Consider the following 21,576-nt stretch of genomic DNA (forward strand, 5'->3'; position numbering starts at 1 on the left):
GGTTAACAGAAACGGACTTAAAATTAGTAGCCTTGTGGAAATATTTGATAGAGACAATGTCAATAGTGGCACTTAGTAGTGTACAGATTGATTTCCTACAATGACTCCAGCGATCAGATAATTTCATAGAGACAAGAGTAAAATGAGAGGCTATGCGACATGCACATTTCATTATCAGTGATAAAACATGAACTCTGACTCTTAGCATCATGATTTTGTTACCATTGTACTTGCATCTTTTTTTTCTCCTAAAGACTTGCATTTCAATATACCAAAAATAATTTCATTTTTAGCTGAGTTGCCTCCAGTCAAATATTGTGAACTGGTCAGCTCTACTCCCATATCACTTCCCTACAGCTTCAGTTATTGATGCTATTTCTGCTGCTAGGGATTTAGTTTGTGGCTTTATAAATCATCCTATCCTCAGCAAATGAAACAGTCCTAAAGTAAGACTATATTTTCTTATAATTAAAAAGAAAGTTAGATGATAGAGTAGCACAGAGACAACATGCTCTGCAGATAAGACTCCTCTGAAATGAACAGCTCAAACTACAGCCCACACTGTTCACTATTCTGAGTGATAAGTGTACACAGATTATTTACTGCATTACAAAAAAATCCCAGCAGTACATAAGCCAAGTTCAGAGATATTACAATGACACTAGTTACAGTGACTACATGAGACAAAATCATATCAGGTCTCAGGGTCCTGTCACCTTAAGATGTGGAAGATAGACAAAGGATTTGCCATTAGAGAGGGAAAAAACAAAGTAGTCAGGTTTATATCCTCAGCTAAAAAACATCAAGTTTGGCTTTGCTTAAGACTTTTAGAAAACCTGTAGCACATTGAGACTGAATATTGATTTCTCATTACCCTTTAAAGCATGTATGCAAGATGGGAAGCATAGCTACCATTTTGAGCAGATGCACAGGTGCTGCCATGATTTTGATGAGAGATTGGCTGACAAGGGGATATGATAGGAAAATATCAGACATGTGAGAAAACAGGCAGCTGTTACTCAGAAGCTCTGTGACTACATTAATGCAGAAGGTGAGGCAGATCTAACACAGCCTGCTCACTGAGGACCCAGGGAAAACTGGCTGTGATTGCTAGATGGAGACAGCAGAAGGCAAAGGTAATAGCACACAATGAAGAGTGAAAGCAGGAGAGATTGATACGAGGAGCAGAGTGGGAAAACAAATGACGCCTCTTTGTTTCTCTGTTTCACAATAACTTGTGTTTATAGCTAGGTGAAAAGGATGTGAAGATTGCCAGGTCTTGTACCAAAAACTCCTGAAAGTTGCACTCCCCTCATAACTTACTTTCTGCACTAGGCATTCCTGTATAATCCATGGTGAGTACCACAATATTAATTTTTCTGCAATGCATTTGTGACACACTAGTCACTTAATGGCTTCCTGAATGCTAACTCCCAGATTAATTTCTTTTGGCCAAAGGATGCATAGTAAGCAATGCAAAAAATTGCTGGAAGAAGGTAATGTCATGATTATGGAAGATAAGTGCTACTCTGGAGACTATAGACTGCCTCTACATGTAAAGCTGAACTTCAGTACAAAGCTGAAGTTCATACTTGCATTCAAATATTCTTATTTCCATTTATTTCAAACTTCAGATCTGACAACTAAATTCTTACACAACTTACCAAGAAAGCCTAATATGAAGATTTTTTTTTTTTAATGAAATACAAAAGTAAGCACCACTTTTTGCAAAAAACCTTGAAAATATTACCTATAAAACTTAAAATATTACCCATTGAATACAGCAAAGCTTGGCAGGATTGTTGTAACGAATACTTGGGACATCCATCTTTACAAACACTACATCAGAAAGCTATATCTTCTATAAATGCATTTCTAAAATCTTCTATAATATTTATAATAGGGTTTTGGTTTGCTTTTCATGACAACATATAGTTCTTTGGGCTTCAGCTTTCAACAATGAGCAAAGAGACAATGCCAACTAGCAAAGTAGCACCAAGAAAACCTTTAGTACCAATAACATTACACACTGTCTGCTAAAATCAAGTATTTCAACATTGTTAGAACAACTGAAATCCCTTGACCCTGCCACTAGTCCGACAAGCTTTCCTCTTAAGTAGGTTATGGATCTCTACTTTTTCTGTCTCTCTGCAACACACTCAGATTTTTAAACAGATCAAAATATATTCATGCTGAGCCATGCTCCATAATGCACCCTGTTCAGCATAATAATGCCATTATTTGAAAAAAAAAAATCAAAATAAAATTTATAGCAGCAAAGAATGACCCTTTCAAGTATCACATTGTACCACTTATGTATTACTATTTTCCTGTTTTACCCTTTAAATGCTTCAAGGTCTAAGGCTTATTATTATCATTAGGCACTGCATAACTTAGTCCCTACAAGCACATTTTGGAGAAAATAAGGGCTGGTGGCTTTATGAAGTATGAATATTCAGTAAATGTCCCCACAAAAATGAAATTTTCAATTTTCCTATTTGAAAGTATTTCATTACAGTTTAATGCTGGAAGGCAGGAGATAAGGAAAAAAAAAGTAAAAATGTTCCCTGGTATTCAGGTCAGGAACATCAAGACACTAGAACAAAATTGCTCACAATCCTTTTCTTGTGTGCTTCTTTCCCCATGAAAAAAGGTGTGTTTAAAAACTTCTGAAGAGTCAAAAAAACCCCAAAGTAACTGAAGCCTCTTATCTCCCATGCAGAGAGAATACAGAAAAATTGAGAAAAGTCAATGAAAATCACCGCAAGAAAATGTTGGCAGCAAGCTGAATCCATTACATTGTACTCAGGCATATTACACCCGATATCATTTGTGTCGACAACAGGAAAGTGGGATCAAACTCGGGGAAAGAGCAAGGGCAGATTATGTTGATAGGAGACTGTGGCTCTAGTGTGTGTAAGAACACTCCTGAAGAAAAGAAAGCAAAACAAGAAGTCAAACCAAACATACTAAAGGTCAAGTATAGCCAGATGCAGATGCCTTGGTCAGGAAGAAGAAGTGAACATTGTTTACCTCTTACAGTTTTGCCTTCCCTTTTTAAGTCAGGCACAGGGTTGAATGTTATTCAGAAGAGGAAGTCATGAACTCCTCTTAAGCATCTCTTCAGAGAGAGCAAACTACCCACTTATTTTCTGCTGCTTCCAGGGAATGGGCCTGTGTTGACACACAAAAATTTCCTACAGTTTTGTACTTTAAAGAAGAAATACATCAGAGTGCTTTTTTACCTTTATCAGTAGTCTGGTTGGCTTTAACCAGTTGCTTTGTGTGACATGGTATGTTTTCATGAGTTACTAATAGGGTAGAAATTTTATGTCCCTTTAGCTAATATATCTCTTCAGTTTTTTACCTTCACGGTCCTTAGATATGCATGTATGATAAATATGACAAATCATTGTGTAGAAATTGCAGTCTTCAGATAAATAGAAATTGTGTGCTCTAACTACAATATTAATGCTTATATTAATGCTTATATCCCTTATTTGGAAATTAGTAAGTCTGATTTCAAAGATTAAGGCATTTTGACCTTCAAACTGTGACAAGACTAATTATTTGAATACTTCTAAATCACAATAATTTTGGATTTTACCACTTTTACAGCTATAGTTCTGGTGGGGGAAGGGAGTCTGCACCATTATATAAATAAAAATTTGTCCAATACATATTATGTCAAAGGATTTACACCACATATAATAATTCACCAGTTCCAATTAAAGAGCTAGATGCTAAGAATATGCAGGTTATGTATTCATCTCACAGTCCCAAGATATTCCTTACACATATCAGGAGTCTAAAGATGAGAAAAATGTTGTGTATATAAGAGCTAGGAAGCCATGAATCAGTTTTTTATGTACTGAAACAAGAAAGTAAGTCACCTTTATAATGAAAGCCTAGCTATAATACAAGCAGGACACTAGAATCTTAGTGGCAACCTATATCAGGGTATATCATGATAGAGGAGTCCCAAAAAGGACAGAGGCTTTGCTTTATCTGTATGTCATTTCTGGGAAGAAACTGCATTGTAGGGCTCTCGTGTGCTTGGTGCTCAAAGGAATTCTGTTCTGAAGTGACACAAGACTGGAGCTTCCTCCTTTGGGTCTTCATATGGGAAGGGAGCTGTATTTAATAGTTTTCTATCAACCTAACCATGAAAATAATGTTAGAATAATAAATCTGAAAGCTATTCAAACTAACATGCCCGTCAGGAACTTAATGCTAAATAACAAGAGCAATAATAAAAGCACTCCACTAGGCACACACTTGAATGAAATATGGGGAAAAGGTCTAACAATAGGTTGTCTAGTAAGATTGTTAAAAACAAACTCTTGTTATTGATCTAGTTTACTCTCAGTTTTTTGGGAGGGTTTGGTCTTTTGTTGTTTTTGGTTTTTTTCAACCTTACACAGACAGCATGAACATGTCAGAAAGCTCTTAGAGAGTTCAGCTTGAGCCCTGTCATTAACATCTGCCTTCAGGCACAAGGAATTCTTTCTTTCCTGGCTTGTTTCTACTGATGAAACACTCAAGGCTGACAGGGTTACCTCTCCCTTCTCTCTCCTTCAGCTAACAAATATATTTCACTTTTTTATTTAAATCTGCACATGGTTAAGTTTTAGCTGTGTAGTACCTGCAGAATTCTCATGGTCCTATTGTCTAACATGGTACAATGTTGATATATTTCATTTTTTCTCCAATATACGGAGAGAATTTCACCTCTGCCTTTACTATTTCAGTGTTAACTGAATATTAACCTAATCCCTTACCTCTGCTGAAGAACATCTGACCCATCTTTTCTATAGCTAAAAAACCAAAAAAAAGTGTGAGTGTAGTCATCATAATCTCTAAGTGTCAAAAGCCTTAAGTCTGTGTTACAGTTACTCCCAACCAGAACTCGTTTTCTCTAAGGAAATTTAACAACAGTGCCATGTCAGCAGCTTTGTCTTATATCTTTAAGCACTTAAAGACTTACTCAATTTATGAACATGAATACTTTATACTTTATTGCTTTGAAAGTGCTGCTTTAGAGAGGCACATCTTGAGTATGTTTGTCCAACAGTGCTCTTCTTCCTCATCACCTTTTTTTTCTGTCTCTCTGGTACGTTGGTAAAATCTGTCATGAATTAAAGAGACTGGCCTGATGGGAATAGGAAAAGTGTATGTAGAAAACTGTTCTTCGTTTCCAGTAAATCTATTATATGGATTATAAAGCTGAAAAAGTTTTTGTCAAAAAAGACTGAATCTATCCTTGGCTGGCACCAACTTTTTCCTACCTTAACACTGAAATATTGTAACAAAGTATAGGGAACAAAGTCACACATCAGAGTCTGATCACATATTCCTAAATATTTCAAAAGAAATAACTAAGGTCAAGTAAGTGATGAGCTGAACAGAATATTTTTCCTCTTCATCCAGTCAATGTCAATGTTTTGAAGCTTAAAGAGATTTTTCTTTGCAAATCATTCTGTACAAGCAATTTGGAATTGGAAAATTCCAAATTGGAATTTTGGAATTTGGATTTGGAAAAGAGTCTGTGTGTTATTCTTTCTAGAAATATACACTTTTTTTTTTTTTTTGTAAAGTAACTTCCTCTTAGAATCTACTTAGTTTATAATCTAAGCAAGAAAATAAACAAACTTCAGGATAAGGGTGATTCATTGTATAAGCTTTCTTCTAGTATTTTCAGTGGCTGGACCTGAGAGTAATAAACCTAATATACTTTATAGTTTTCTGAATTTTCAAAACAAAGTCAGAACATTACTCTGAAAAAACAGTTTGCAAAACAATTATCTTGACACTTCCTAAGATTTTGAGCAGGCATGGAATCCTCCAAACAGGAAGAATTTCTTCCTGTGGGTGGTCTCATTAGGATGATTTCAAAGACAAGTGCTCCCCAAGCATTTCTTTAACTAAACACACTGGAAAAAATGCTAATTAAAACAATCATCTAACACAACCCAGCATCTAGTATAGCCAGTGAGTTTTGTGCCAGTATTAAAAACCAAAAATTATAATTTTCAGCTGATCATGATTGGTAAGGATATCACCAAGCACATTCAAACTAGCTTAAACTTTTGCTAAGACAAGACTTTATAGCTAGAGCAGTCAAGACTTATTCCCTTGTTGTGGTATTTTGTGCTGAAGTCGAGTTGGGAGGAATGGCTCCCCATTAGGTTTTAAAGATCAGTATGAACCAGCTTTGTCTGTAATTGTACAAATAAAAATCCTGTTATAACTTTCTATGTCGCTATGATATCAATTTAGTTAAATTTATGTATGTAAAAGCAATGTGATAGACACATTTGAGAGACTGGAAACAAATTAAAGCAAGTTTTCCTCTATTTGTCTACAAGAAATTAGAGTCACAGCACTATTAATCTACATCAATGCTTCACTTGAACACATTTGTTATATGTAACACTGCTGTACTGCAGTTTATTTTTATTTTCATTCACATTACTAAAACAGATTTCAGTAAAGATTAACTCATAATCTACGTACGTAAGAACATACATTATAAAAGGGAGTGAGAAATGCTATCACAACTAAAACAGCAACTATTTTTTAACAAATTGTTATATAAAAACAATTTTTACAAATTCTGCCAAGAGTACAATCTGCATGATGATACAAAAGCAGCAAAATGTTCAGGAAAACGTTAAGCACAAATTTGCTTTCATTTTACTTCATGCTTTCTATTAAGCCCAACAGGAATTAAGTTCCACATAAAATGAAAGAGCTTCTTTGTATGCCCTTCTGAATAAGATCTGTGCCAATAAGCAATGTGCTATTCTCTATCTTAAGGAGTTTGAAAATATTTTCAAAAAGTAAAACATACATGGAAAGAAGAACATTTAATAAATAGCACAATGGAGTGTTCTTAGCTCAAGTCTAACTTTTTAATATTTTTGATGTCAATTTACCACTCCTGAAAGGTGTCAGATTAGGAACCCTCAGGCTGAAGTTATCTATACAGTCACAGACACACAGTGCATCAGCAGCAGTACTGTCAAATTTCCCTGTAAAATGAATTTCTCCTCTCAAACTCATCAGTTTATACACAGCCAAAGAAATTAGGGTGTTTTCTTCTTTTTACTTTTTTTTTACATTTTATTTTCAATACTGGAAAAAAAGAATGGAAAGTGATTTTCATAAAGGAAGGAGTAAACTTTTTAGCATTAAGGGGGCTTCAAATCACATATATTTGTGAAATAATTGTTTTTGTGATCTTATTTGAGCAACTGTGTGATTTTGAAGTCAGGCACTTGACCTTAAATTGTCAGCCCCCCAGGATGCATTATCTCACCTTTTCTTTTGCAAATCTTAGTCTCCAGTCTCCCCATTTAGCAAGTACCAGTTCTCTAGGGAGAACCAGATGCTAAAAGTGCAATTCCACATATGGACAATCCCAAAAATATACATTGAAGTGAATGTTCATTGATTCAACCATCACTTGCTCCCAGGTAATTAACTTCATCTTCAGTGGAGGGATAACACCTAATCAGCCAAGGGGCAAATGGGAGACAACTTTTACAAGCTAGGCTCTGTTCATACCACACCTCCCAGGCAACGGAAGTAGTACAGCAAAAGGCCTTTGTTCCACCTGAATTGCCACAACCACATCTTTCATGTGCCAGCACAAACCCACCTATTCTGCCAAACAGAAATATTTACAGGGTATATTATAGAGAAAAGTAAAGTGACCATCTCCCAGTATAAGGATTTTAGTATTTGCAGTGTGTAGCTGTCTCAACATAAGAGTTGTCCTGATAGAAGTCCCTTTCAGTTTAATTAATTAATAATTAATTAAAAAGGAAATTAATTAATTAAGGAAGAACCAGAAAACTTTTTAAAAATCCATCAAATAAGCACCAGACTGAAGCACCACAGCTTTGTGCACAGTTTCATTTTTGCCAGGGCCAAGCAAAGAAAAGCTGAGAACATTTCCTGTTTTACACCTGCCTAACATTTAACTAAGGTTTTTATTATGTCATATGGTACTGCACAAAGAATTTCAGTCAGGCCATTCCTCCTTTTGTTATAAATATTATACCAACACACTTGAATATGCTCTCTGACCATGTAAACTCAATTTAAACATTTAGGTTTTTTTTTACTTTATTTTCAACATTTGAAGTTGAGCACAGGAGCATTTCATGGATCAAAACTTAAATCACTTTTCATATGCACTATTAAAAAGAAAATGAAAACTATTGGTGCTACCAATGGGGTTTTCCTTGAATTTAGAACAAATATCTCAAGTTTCCTAATGTTGAGGGATATTCTATGATGCGTCTCACCAGAGAAACTGAAGCCAGCTGTAAATTAAAAAGATAAATAAAGGCCATATGCATCAAACACAGAATATAATTAGAGTTGATTTGCCTCTTCATTTCAACAGTTAGCTGTTTGGAAAAATCTCAGGCATCACCCAGAATCAAAAGGCCATAAGTAACTTCAGCATGTTGCTTGGTTCAGCACCCTCAAAACCTCTTTTGGAAACTTCTTGAGCTTCATGGTGGAAAAACTAGGAAGAAACTAAGGAAGTTCTTGACAGATCAGATTTTTGACAGCTGTGTATGGAAGTGTATTCAAAGAATCATAGTATGGTTTGGGTTAGAAGGGACCTTAAATGCCATCTAGTTCCAACTCCCTTGCAGTGAACCTTCCCCTAGATCAGGTTGCTCAGATCTTCATCCAACCTGGTGTTAAGCAGGTCCAAGGATGGGGCATGTCTTCTCTGGGCAACCTGTTCAAGTCCCTCACACCCTCACAGTAAAGAATTTTTTTCCTAATATCTGATCTAAACCTACTCTCTTTCCATTTAAGGCCATTCCCCCTTATTCTGTCACTACATGCTCCTGTAAAAAGGTCCTCTCCATCTTTCTTGTAGGTTCCTTTCAGGTGTTAAAAGGTTGCAATTAGGTCACTCTGAAGATTTTTCTTTTCCAGACTGAAAAACCCAAATATTTTAGCCTTTCCTCAAAAAAGACGTCTTCCATCCTGTTAACCACCTTGGCATCCTCCTCTGGACTCACTCCAACTGGTCCATGTCCTTCCTGTGCTCGGGACCCCAGAGCTGGATGCAGCACTGCAGGTGGGGTCTCATCAGAGAGGAGCAGAGGGGCAGAGTCCTGCTGGCCATGCTGCTTTGGAGGCAGCCCAGGACACAATTGGTTTTCTGGGCTGCAAGTGCACATGGCTGGGTCATGTCGAATCTCTGATCTTCCAACATCCCCCAGGTCCTTCTCCCCAGGGCAGCTCTCCAGCTGTTCATCCCCCAGACTGTGTTAATAGCAGAGGTTGCTCTGACCCAGGTGCAGCACCCTGAGCTGGTTATTCTATTATGTAAGGCAAAGGCACTGCAGAAGTCTTTTAGCATAACAAAATATAATGACTAAGTAAAAAGCAACACTCTTGCTTTGTAACTCTACATTTTCTAATTTAACTTAAAGCAAACCAAATAAATTTATCAGGACTTGTTTGGAGGTTTTTTACATCTGTGGAGATCATTGGAATTCCTATTTCTAGCCATACTTTCATCATATGAGACATTAACTACACTACCCTAGTGTGACCTTTTTATCCAATGCATGATATTAAATTTAAAATCTGTGTCCAGCAACAATAAAAGTGCCCTAAAGCAAACTTTTGGTCATATGCTGCCCTTCTTCTATAAGAGTCTCATAAATTCTTTCATATATTCATACACTGTAGCCAAACAAAAGAGGGCTGTCAAGCCACAAGGAAATCACTACAGTCCATTTTATGTGGTCATATTCAGTAGACTTTATCTAGGCATTCAAAAGTGTTTCTAGAGAGAGCCTGCAAAAATGTATAATCCTTGAAAATTCTTCTCTGGTTCTATCATCTAAGCATGTGTTCAGGCTTCATGGAGGGGATTAAGGGTGACCTAGATAACTATGCTAGGATTTTTAAGAGACTATTGATGCACTCAACAAAGATATGTTAGCCTAGATGTGATGCCATGGAGCCATGACTATGACTATTGTCATAGCTGAGCTGATTAAGTATACCATGTCTTTTAGGCTGGCTTAGGGACCTGTGCACTGTATTCATTGTGAGATGATGACACTCTTAGGTATTTGCAAACCAAGCCATCTGAGAGCCAAAAACTGGATTTAGGTGCCTGCCTTTAGATGTCTGTGTTTAAAATTGGATGGTTTAACAAAAACAGACAAGTAGTCCTCAGGCTAAAAACAACAGATTAGAAAATAATCCTTTAGAATGGAAATGTTCTATCAGACTACACTGCATACCTCTCATATGTTATCCCAATCTTTTTAATGGCTTGTACGGAATCAGGGGAGGGCTGGGATGCTGTCTGCCACCACACCAGGAGGAATTTTGTCTTCTCTTTACGTGGAATACTCTGTGATAGATTAAAAATTATTCTGCTTGTGCCTCTGTAGACAGCCTAACACAAATATAGAACCTTTCTTTCTATTTCAGAAATAGCACCTTAGATTGAAAATAATAATAACTTTCCATCTGATAAATCAATTTCCACATGCCAGCTTATTTTCCATTTAAAGATGTTATTTAAAGTTAAAAGCAAACTCACAACCCCATGTTTCTGCTAAAAATAATATTAGAGGTCTTTCTTCCTGCAAAAAATATGATTTCAAAGATTCTAAGCAAAAATATGCTTAGAAAGTCTTCTAGGCAGGATATAGCTTCATACATAAAATACATTATTAGTTAGAGACACATAAGTATCTATATTTTTTTTTCCAAAAAGTCAGTAGTTTAAACTAGCATTACTGTTTAGCTGAGTTTTGTGATAATCTTAGTATTCCAACATTTAAAAGGCTATCAGATCTTCTGACATTTTAATACAAATACAGTCTGTGGCTGTGACAGCATTTGGCATAGATATATTTTGCCATGATATTTCAGATAACCCCAAGTATGTTTCTCTAAATGCATTTAAAAATCTTCACAGTTTCTCTTAACAGATTTCACATGGAGAAGCGTAGATTAGGAAACAGGCTCCATCCGGATAGCACTGATGCTTATCTGCAACTTTCTTTTCTTCAGGGTTTCTAAAAATTCCATTTCAGCAACTGCCTGAATTTCTAAAGGTGTCCTATCAAAACTTTATCATATTTATTTGACATAATAATGGAGACTACTACATTAGGTCTATAAGAGAATTTACGTTCACTACAGAAAAATAAATATTTTGCTGTGTCCATACCCTTTCAGTCAGAGGCCCTCAATGTATAGGTCAGCAATGTCCACTAAGTGCTGAGACAAAGTGAGTTGGGTGGGAGTTATGATTCCTCATTCTCTCAATACACCCATAAAGGTGATATTGGCTGTTGCAAGTGAATGGAACAATCTTTATAAGATAAAGTTATGGGAGACAGGTCCTCAGAGGCATAGCATCCAGGCAGGGTAAGGCACAATGAAATTAACAAAAGTCACACAGGATATTCTAGGAGAAAAATGAAAATTTTCCCTCTTGCTACCCCCACCATGAAAGGAAACTTTTTATAAAAAGAGGAAAAAAGGCATTTCTAGTAATAAATTATGCAGAGAATTCAAAGCCAGTTATTATGACACTGGTAACCTTGAGACATTGCTAAGGAAACAGGAAGATACCAGACAAAATCCTTCCAGATAGGATAAATCAGGGAGTCATTACATAGAAAACATTTCTGAAAGACTTATAAACACAAGCCAAAACTCTTGTACTGATTAATATATCAAACCACTTTGCCATGTTTAAATAGGTCTGCACAGTATCTGATATTCTAGTAAGGGCCCAGAAACAACAAATGGCAGGTCACAGACCATTCTAATCACATTTCATATTTTCTAAGTGTTCCCACAACTATAAAACGTATAATGTCATGTAAACTAAATTGGTTTAATAAAATAATGTAATTCAATAGAAGTACTTAAAAAAGGACAAAATTTCCAGGCCTATAAACCCATTAACCCAGTAAATCTTCCTATGATGTAAGTTGCCAGTTAAGATCTTATGAAGTAAACACAAAAAAAGGGAAACAGCATTAATATCAAACTCAAGAACTGTTTCATATAATCCTTCATTAATATTCAGCTGGAGGTTATGGATGTAAGTTGTCTCTCAGGGGAAAAAGCAGTGACAGATTTCACAAGCAATAATTCTTGCATGTCCTAACATAGTGGGTGGATGCTAGAATTTATTCCTCTTCAATTGTAGTTGCTATACACAAATCATTGTACACTAAGATGTATGCACTAAGTCCTTTGTTAGCTGAAAATGTTGCTCTGTAGAGCAGGTGGAAGGGACTTGGGAACGTGGTAAGTCTTGTAACTTTTTCTTGGAATAATCTCACCAGAAAATGCATGTCAGCATGAACAGAAACTCAGAGCAGATGGCTTCCACATAATTTCAGCTAGGTAGAGCTGCATATGATTTCCTTATATCTATCTAGTCATTAAATGTTACTTTAGGCCTGTCTGATGGTTGGTATTTCCAAAGGCACCCAAGAGTATCAAACATCTGAAGTCTCGCACAGCTTGAAAAAGTTAATTATCTAACTCACTTGAGCTTCTTTCACAATGACTTTTGGCTCAATCCTGTAGCAAAATATTCTGAAATGTTGAGAGCTTGTTTTCTAGTAAAAGCTAAATCCACTGTGCTGCAGCAACTTCCTTCAATACCAAGGGGAACCATGTAAATTCTCTCTATGTAAATGAAGAGAATATATTGCTAAACAGTAGTTTATTCCTCATTTCCCACAGAAATGCAAAGTTCATTTTACAGTTAACTCAGTGGATTCCTGCCTATTTCACCTAAAACAGGGAAGAGACTCAGAAGTATTAAAATTAAAAAAAAAAAAGTTTTAAAGCCAGTAGGAAAGTGCATAAAATAAATTCCTTTTCAAAAATCATTATTCATAGTGAAAACTATGTACTCACTCAATATCTTTTCGACAATAAAAATAATACCAAAGCAGATGTTATGCATAACATACTCTAAGTTTAATTAAAACTGGAAGAAAAACAACAATATCAGAAATACATAACTGCTTTCAATTGTAGCAGCAGCCACTTTGTCAACACCTAAATTTTTGTAATAAAGCAAAATCTGCTTTCCTTTACATTTTTGAAGCTCCACTGATGTCCACTGAGGGTGAAGATAAGAATCAGGTACAGAATATAATTTGAATGCCATCTGCAGAGGGTCTAAACTTTACGTTTCCCTTTTTTTTTTTTTTTACTCACAATTACCATAATATTTTTGGATTTTCTGTAAAACTTTTGATACTTTCTGGTATCCCTCTGGACAAAATGTGCAGTCCACAGCTGGATAAACACATTATGTGACAGGTGAGCAACTGGTTTATGGGTTGGGAATAAAGGGTTTCAGTGAATGGAGTGACATCAGACTGGTGACCTGACACTAGTGGAGTTCTGCAGGGCTCCATCCTTGGCCCTGTGTTCTTCACCATCCTCATAAATGACTTGGACAGAGGACTAGAAGGGACACTAAGCAAGTTCACAGATGATACAAAACTGAGAGGAGCCGTTGACTCCAATGAAGGCAGAGAGGCCCTGCTGAGAGAGACTTGGACAAATTGGAGGGCTGAGAAATTATCAACAATATGAAGTTTATCAGAGGAAAGTTCTGGATTTTGTACCTGGGATGGAACAACCTGGGATGTGTGGACAGACTGGGCAATGAAATGCTGGAAAGTAGCACTGCAGAAGAGGACCTGAGGGTCCTGGTCAATGGCAAGTGGAATGTGAGTCAGCAATGCCCTGGCAGCCAGGAGGGCCAAGCCTGTCCTGGGGTACATCAGGCGCAGCATCACCAGCTGGGCAAGGGAGGGGATTGTCCTGCTCTGCTCTGCTCTGGGGAGGCCTCACCTCCAATGCTGGGGGCAGTTTTCGGTTCCACAATACAAGAAAGATATGACGATGTTAAAGAGTGTCCAAAGGAGAGCAACTGAGATGGTGAAGGGCCTTGAGGGGAAGCATTGTGAGGAGTGGCTGAAGTCACTCGGCCTGTTTAGCACAGAAAAGACTGAGGGGTGACCTCATTGCAGTCTACAACTTTTTTGTGAGGGGAAGAGAGAGGCTGATCTCTGCTCTGTGGTGACCAGTGACAGGACCCCAGGGAATAGACTGGAGTTGTGTCAGGGTAGATTTAGGCTGGATATTAGAAAAAGGTGGTCAGGCACTGGAACAGGCTGCCCAGGGGCAAGGTCACAGCACCAGCCCTCACAGAGCTCAAGAAGCATTTGGACAATGTTCTTGGGCACCAGGTGTGGCTCTTGGGGATGGTGCTGTGCAGGGCCAGGAGTTGGACTCTATGACCTTTGTGGATCCCTTCCAACTCAGCTTATTCCCTGATTCTGTGACTTGGATATCACCAAGAATAAAATGATGAGATGGCTGAGAGCTGATATCAAGTTCTATTAGAGTAATAAAATTTTAGAAGACAATACTTCATAAGATCTCTTCCATTCTAGCAAGGATCTTCCTTTAGGAAAAATTTTAATGTTAGACATGCTGAGTCTCTTCCACTGATGTATAAAATTGGAGTCTCAATGTTTCAGAAGATGTCTTATAGCTATAGAGCATATTTGCATTATGCTTAATGTGAGATATTTATATCATCTATAGCTGAGTTAGCAAATAGAAACATATTGTATTATATGTAGAACCATGTCTGGTATGTGTTCATTAGGCAAATAGCATTGATACAGTAACTAAAATGAGCATCTATACCAAAACAAAGTGGAGGTTTTTTTTTTTTGTGTACATGAAACACCCCAGTGGATTGACATACAAAGGGAAACCTCATGACCTATCAAAATTAGAATCTCAGACTACAAGAGTGAAGGTAGGAGAGGTGATCAAAATTCTCTAGTTGCTAGGCATTTTATGGAAAGAGGCCACATTCACTCATCTTATTAAAATTCATGAAAATTGAAAATATCCAAAAGCCCAGGAGGGGTGGGGTCACAAAATCTATTTCACAGAACTGGGAAGCTTACTCTAAATTCACCTTGAAAGCACTTTCCCCATCACAGACTTCCTGAGAGCCTTTTGATTTCTCTCCTACTTAGGAGGTAATTATAGAACTCCTTTTCCTCCCTGACTAACGCATACAGAAGAGTTCACTTCAGCCTTTTATGCAGATTATAATGGTTTGTCCCTGACTAGATCTCTATTGCAAATTATTTCTCCTTTCCTCTCTCTCCAATTCATCTATTTAGCTTTATTTCCCTTTGTTTCTCACATCACATCCTCTGTGTCAATTGATATCATAACTACTTTAGTCTTAAATATTGTTGAACTTTGCACTTCTCTTTTACTCATTTAATTTGCTTTTGCATTTAATTTTAAATTTAGTGTTGTCAAAAAACAATGACATTCTATCATACGGATGATGGAAGAGAGTTTTTAAACAAAGGCTGCAGAGTGTATTTCTCTAGTGGATAAATCTCTTAAAAGTTACAAATGCAAAGGTAAAGAATAAATTCTTTCTAAAAAGATTTTTAAGGGCAGCAGAATCATGAGATTTTTAAGATCATCACAGTCATTTCAGTCAGGAAGAATCTGATTTTATGAATTTAAAGTGCCTATGATAAATACTTGGCTTATGTAGTCTAGTCTGGTCCTAACAGCTACCACTGCTTTTAATTTCTTGTACAAATTGACACTAGATGGAAGATTAGCACAGATTTTCCATCCATTCTGTTTTCACGTCAGGAAAGTCTGTCTCCTTGTAACACTACCACAACAATAGGACCACATAATTTCTCCATGCACCTCCCCTGTTTTGGGAACATATTAAGATGAATATTCATTAATAACAAATAAATAGTGTTTCCAAGATAAAACCAAAGTTGAGACATCATTTAACCACCAAAGCAATACTATTTTAGGCAAACTAGAGTTAGAGTCAAGAACTGTGGCATTTTTATTTTTTGTTAACAGCCCACTTTTACTCTTAAAAGAAAGCAGAGATAAGGTGGCATTTATTTTTTAATCTACTTTACTAATATTGGATAAAAATTTTAGGACATGAACAATAGCAGTACTGCACCAACCAGCTTGCTAATATATATCCAAAGACAGCATTCCAAATAAAAGCAGCAGACCTGCATGGCTCATCACACTCTTTTGCAAGTGATGTCAATGATCAATAACAGACCCATAGAATTCCCCTAAATCCACCAAGCATGCATAAGTGCTAATAAAGAGAAAAAGGAAATGCTCTTGCAAGAAGAAGCTATCAATGTTTTTATATTAAGTGACAGTATAAGAATAAAGACTTGCTACAAAGCCCTCACTTGGAAAGCTGGTCTGCTTTGAAAACAAGCAATCACAGCTGTGACTAAATCAACCAAACTAGGCATCACCAAAATTTATTAAGAACATATTTTTCCTCAGCCTAAATATTCTGCTTTATATATTATTCACTCAGCCAGCTGCAAAGCTCTCTCCCATTCTTGGTGATTTCAACAGTAGTGGTTGGAGAAGTTTTTATATATTTAAAGTAGGAATATAAAAATATTTATAGCATTTAGTGTTTACGGTAAGTGGCCTTAAAAGAGAGATTTTTATATTCATCAAGCTAAGCATAAGTCGTCCCCTACCCTGATGAAGCATATTCATATCCAGCTTCTAAGGAATCTAAACAAAATTCAATATTTTTTATCTTCAAGGTTGTCCACCTCCCCAGCTTTAAATTTTCCTTCTTTCAGAATCCTATCTGGCACATGGAAGAGATTTTTTTCAATAAATCAATACTGTAATAAAAAATGACTGTTTCTACACTCTCCACATATTAACTGAGTTTCTCTTATACAGAAAAAAATCATTCACCTTAGGGTCTATATTTGACATTAATTTTTAATAACAGACCTTAATAAAAGAAGCACCTGGCAAAAACATGAATCTAAATATTACTGTGTTAAATCTTGTCTGCTTTTACATAATAGCTAATCACTTAATTTGGTTTCAGAAAGAATAATAACATTTTTCTGCTTTCAAAGTATACTTTTGAGAAAGAATACCATCTGAAAGAAATGCTATGAGTATAGGCATGTTAAGTAATAGCTATCATTTTTTTGTCAGCAAAATGGAAGGCTAGTGTTTTCAGCAAGAATGAAATTAGCAGTTTATCCACGGAAAAAAAATGTAAAAACAAAGCCAAATTATATGCTTTTTCCTAAAATGCTTATAGCATAAATACCCATTGTCATGGTTTAACCCCAGCCAACAGCTAAGCACCATACAGCTGTTCACTCACTCCCCCATGGTGGCATGAGGGAGAGAACAGGACAAGTGAGAAAACTCATGGGTTGAGATACAGCCAGTTTCATAGGTAAAGCAAAAGCCACACTCAAGCAACGTCACAAAGGAACTCCTCCACCACTTCCCATGGGCAGGCAGCTGTCTGGCCAACCCAAGGAAAACAGGACTCCATCACATGTAACGGTGACTTGGGACAACAAATATCATCACTCTAAATATGCCCTCTTCCTCCTTCCCCCACAATTACATGCTGAGCGTGACTCCTTGTGGTAAGGGATATCCCTGTGGTCAGCTGGAGTCAGCTGTCCTGCCTGTGCCCCCCTCAGAGTTTCTTGTGCACCCACACAAGAAACTTGCTGCAGAAGGGTGAGAAGTAGAAAAGGCCTTCAGGCTGTGCAAGCACTGCTCAGCAGTAAAGAAAACATCCCTGAATTAGCAATGCTCTTCCCAGCACAAATCCAAAACACATCCCCATATTAGCTAGTGAAGAAAATGCTCTCCATCCCAGCTAAAACAAACACATCCCTGTAGCACCTACATGGAAAATACTACATACATGATAAAATTGCTCTCCAGCACATATACACACAAGGAAAAATTACCTTCCAAAATTTTAACAGAAGAATTTTCAAAACCGCTATTTTATCTCACTCCACAAAAACAGTTAAAAGGAAAGAGGAGGCAAAGCATGAGACCCAATAGGCAATACCAGCAACCAAAAAAAATTTGCACATTCTGCTAAATACTGTCATCTCAAAATGGGTTCTGCGGAGAGCCCTCCTGACAGCAGCTGCATCCTAAATAACTGTGTTTTGAGCAAAGCTCTGTTCTGTCCTGATATAAACACTGAAGGGTTCTACAAGTCATAGAACTCCAAAAAAACCACTGACCATATTATCACTACAGCACACACCTCCATTTCATAGCAATTACTTACCCAGATGTTTCCATCTTGGTGGTACGGTTTCCAGTTTCTCCCTGTATCGCTGTAGAGCATCCGATATTGAGTGACCCAGTCGGAGCTGCTGTACCTGCCTTGGGTTGCAATAGCATTGATCTGCTTCCTATTCCCAAAATCCACCTGCAGCCATTGGTAATGATCACTGTCTGATGGAGACCAACCTCCTGCACCTGTTGTGAAGAAGCAGAAGGGAGATTCAGATCTCAGGCAGTTGCTTTGATAGGAACTCGTTGTGAGGATGCTGATTGCTGGAAGTCACCCCAGCTGAGAGGAATAGAATATCAAAAAAAACCAAACTTTAGCACAGGCTTTAAGTACATAAAATGTATTGCCCTAATCAAACTTTTTAGATAATTATAATAATTTAATGGGATGCCTGCTAATCAATCAATGCCTTTATAATGATTTAATTACAGTTTATTACCTTTTGCCAAATTATAATTTTTCAAGGGTTGACCAATTTTCCATGAATTCTTTTGCCAGAGGAAATCAATAAAAATTTTTGGATTTTCTATGCCTTTTCAATAACATTCCAAGTTGAAAAGGTAATACAGATAAAAAGTGAGGAAATAAGAGCAAGTTCTCTGCTTCTTTATGTTTCTCTACAGAGCAAAAACTGAAAGATCTACCAGAAGAATTGAGAAAGGAGCAGGTACTGCAGGACTAGATTCAGTTTTGATCTGCTGGATGTACAAGCTGTCACAGATTACATTGGCAGATGCCTTACACAAGTGTTATTGCTCTTTATGGGTCTATGAATTAACTTGACAGTAATACCATTAATATTCTTCTCAGCCACTAGACTACATTAAACTGTTCTAAATAAAAGAGGCCAGTGATGCATAGATCAATGTAGTATTGAGACATTAATGCAATTTCTTATTCTGAAATAAAAATATTTAGGAGAAATCTGTATTAGGATTCTTCAGAGAATAATAAAATTTCTCAGACAGATATTATAATGATATAGCTATTATAATGATAAGCATTAGAAAATAAATGAAATAAAAAAGCTCATCTATCAAAATAGGGAAAAAGTGGAGAATCATTCTCTTTATAATCATAACAGACATTAATACACGGAAAACAAAATGTTTACAGACTTGATGTGATTTACAGGGGTTTTATTTTGCTTTTAGCTTTGAACGAAATAAATGTCTTGGCACACCATCAAATCATGTAGTCTAGTCCATGGGCCTATTTTTATTGCTTTTAATTTCACTTATAGTCTTCAATTGATGTCACAAGCCTTGCCTGCTTGCCAAACAAGCAACGTTGCTATACTACATTTTATATACTCCCATCATTAGGCGGCAGCATTGCCTCAGTCTTAGACAACCCTAAAACTCATTCAGCTGCCACAGGTGCTAATGTTTGCAGGTCATTGGACACTTTAATGTCATCATATCAACAAGATGATCTGATGCCTTATGTGGTTGAGTTTCATTGTAATTAAAAGTGTAGCACTACACCAATGACAACTAATTTGTTGAAATTCTCAAGATTTACAATAGATGCATACTCCCTCCTCTACCCAGGAAAATAAACTGGATACTTTAGCTGTAGGGAATAGTTAAATGCTATTTAAAACAAATAAACCCCCAAAACCACCCTTTCTGAAAAGTACTTGCAGGAAAAATGTTCCCACACATTCCCAAATTCCAACTATATCTAGTTTTGCAGAGACTGATCACTCAAAACAGAATGCAGCTTCTTCATAACTGCTGTGCATGGAGATTGGAAGAGTTAGCTCTACATACTTACTGTAATAGCAGAGATGTCTTCTCTCCCTATCCTAATATCCTCATTAATCTGACATATCTGTGATTGATTGCATGCAAAAGATATTAAGTTGGCGCTGTACAAAAGCCGTCTTGGTAAAAAAAACCCTTTTGTGGCTACCAAAGAAAAATAAAGTTCAAATGTTAGCATTTTAAATTTTTTTATGAAAGATGAAGTTAAGCAGTCAAGCATTAAAATTTACTTCATCAATGCAATTGTTGAAAAAGTGTGACATACTACAATCCTATGAAGGTTAAAATTGATATTATGGTTTTTACCATAATGCAGGAGATTTAAATTAAACCAGAAGATTTTGTTAAGCACATGTAAAGGAAAAGACTTCGAAGCATAAAAATAAATAATTTCCTTATTTAGTACATTCATATTATTTAGACAAGACTTTGGCCTTCTGTAATTGATAAACAGTCATTGTAAATTTCAAGTAGCTTTTAAAGAATCTTCACCTACAAATCCTTTGAAAAGTTTGTAAAATTTAAGTGCTAACATTCCTTTCCTCTGCTGTTTTTTATGTAAGAAGAGTTAGAAAGCATTTTTTACATCATGCTTAAGAAAAGTTAAAGAGATGTGACAATAGTCATATCTAGGCCATGAGATGGAAACACTAGTTTTGCAAGACAGCCTGCCCTATAACCATTTCTCCCAAGCCAGAGACAACACTTTTAGTCAATGTTGCAAAGAGCAGCAAATAATATTATCCTATATCTCAGTTTCAGATTTGCCTTCTGGCTTTTCCAAGCAAGTAAAGAAATATGTAGTTGAAAGGATGAAGGATAAACACGCTGTGTTAAAGCTGAATGTGCTGCTGAGCAGATCAGCATGGCAAAGGAATGGTGGTCACTTTGTGCAGGCAGGGCAGCCATCAGCCAGTCATCAGAAGCAGCCTGTGAGCATCAATTAAATTTGTCCTCTTCCACTTTGATTCACCAAGCTCTGTAATTTGGGGGAGATGACTACTTTGTTAATTTTGTTGCTGATGCAAGTAACCTTTAGTGGTTTGAGGATCCTTTTTTCTCCTACAAAATATTTATTTTCAGGTACACGATATAAATAAGTTATGAAAATATTGGTTTACTGTACAAATTTCCCCACTGTGAAAACTTGAAAACACCCTGAATTCACTGGAAGAATTTAAATACATTTGTATCTCCATTCAATCTAAGTAGATAGAAAAATCTCACATCCCCATAAATGTGCACATGCTCACAGTTCTTCATATCATTAAATATTTTGCTGAATAAACCCCTGCTTTTTCGTCGGAATTCAGAATTTGGTTTCATACTAGATTGGGAATAGAAGAATTACTGATAATTACATATTTTGCCTTTTTGAAGAGTGAGGAATTTGGAAATCAAGCCTAATTTCCACAATATGGCATTATTTTTGAAATAAACAGAACTTTGTGGCCAGCACATTATGAAAGAATAATGAATTATCTTTAGGGAAGGAGCAAAATAACAGCATATTAGTAGATTACAGGGAACATTATGTCATACTGAAACTAGAGTAGT

General features: G+C 36.5%; 1 protein-coding gene across 2 annotated transcripts in view; it reads right to left on the reverse strand.

Moving 5' to 3' along the window:
- CNTNAP2 (contactin associated protein 2) overlaps window positions 1–21,576 on the reverse strand; it is a 1,032,231-nt gene that overhangs the window by 666,352 nt on the left and 344,303 nt on the right. For both annotated transcript variants that reach the window (XM_036397720.1, XM_036397728.1), the window contains exon 3: window positions 18,242–18,435. In XM_036397720.1, the coding sequence (XP_036253613.1) occupies window positions 18,242–18,435 (194 nt within the window). The remainder of the gene's footprint in view (window positions 1–18,241; window positions 18,436–21,576) is intronic.

Source organism: Molothrus ater, chromosome 1 (assembly GCF_012460135.2).
Source record: "Molothrus ater isolate BHLD 08-10-18 breed brown headed cowbird chromosome 1, BPBGC_Mater_1.1, whole genome shotgun sequence".
NCBI classification, from domain to species: domain Eukaryota; kingdom Metazoa; phylum Chordata; class Aves; order Passeriformes; family Icteridae; genus Molothrus; species Molothrus ater.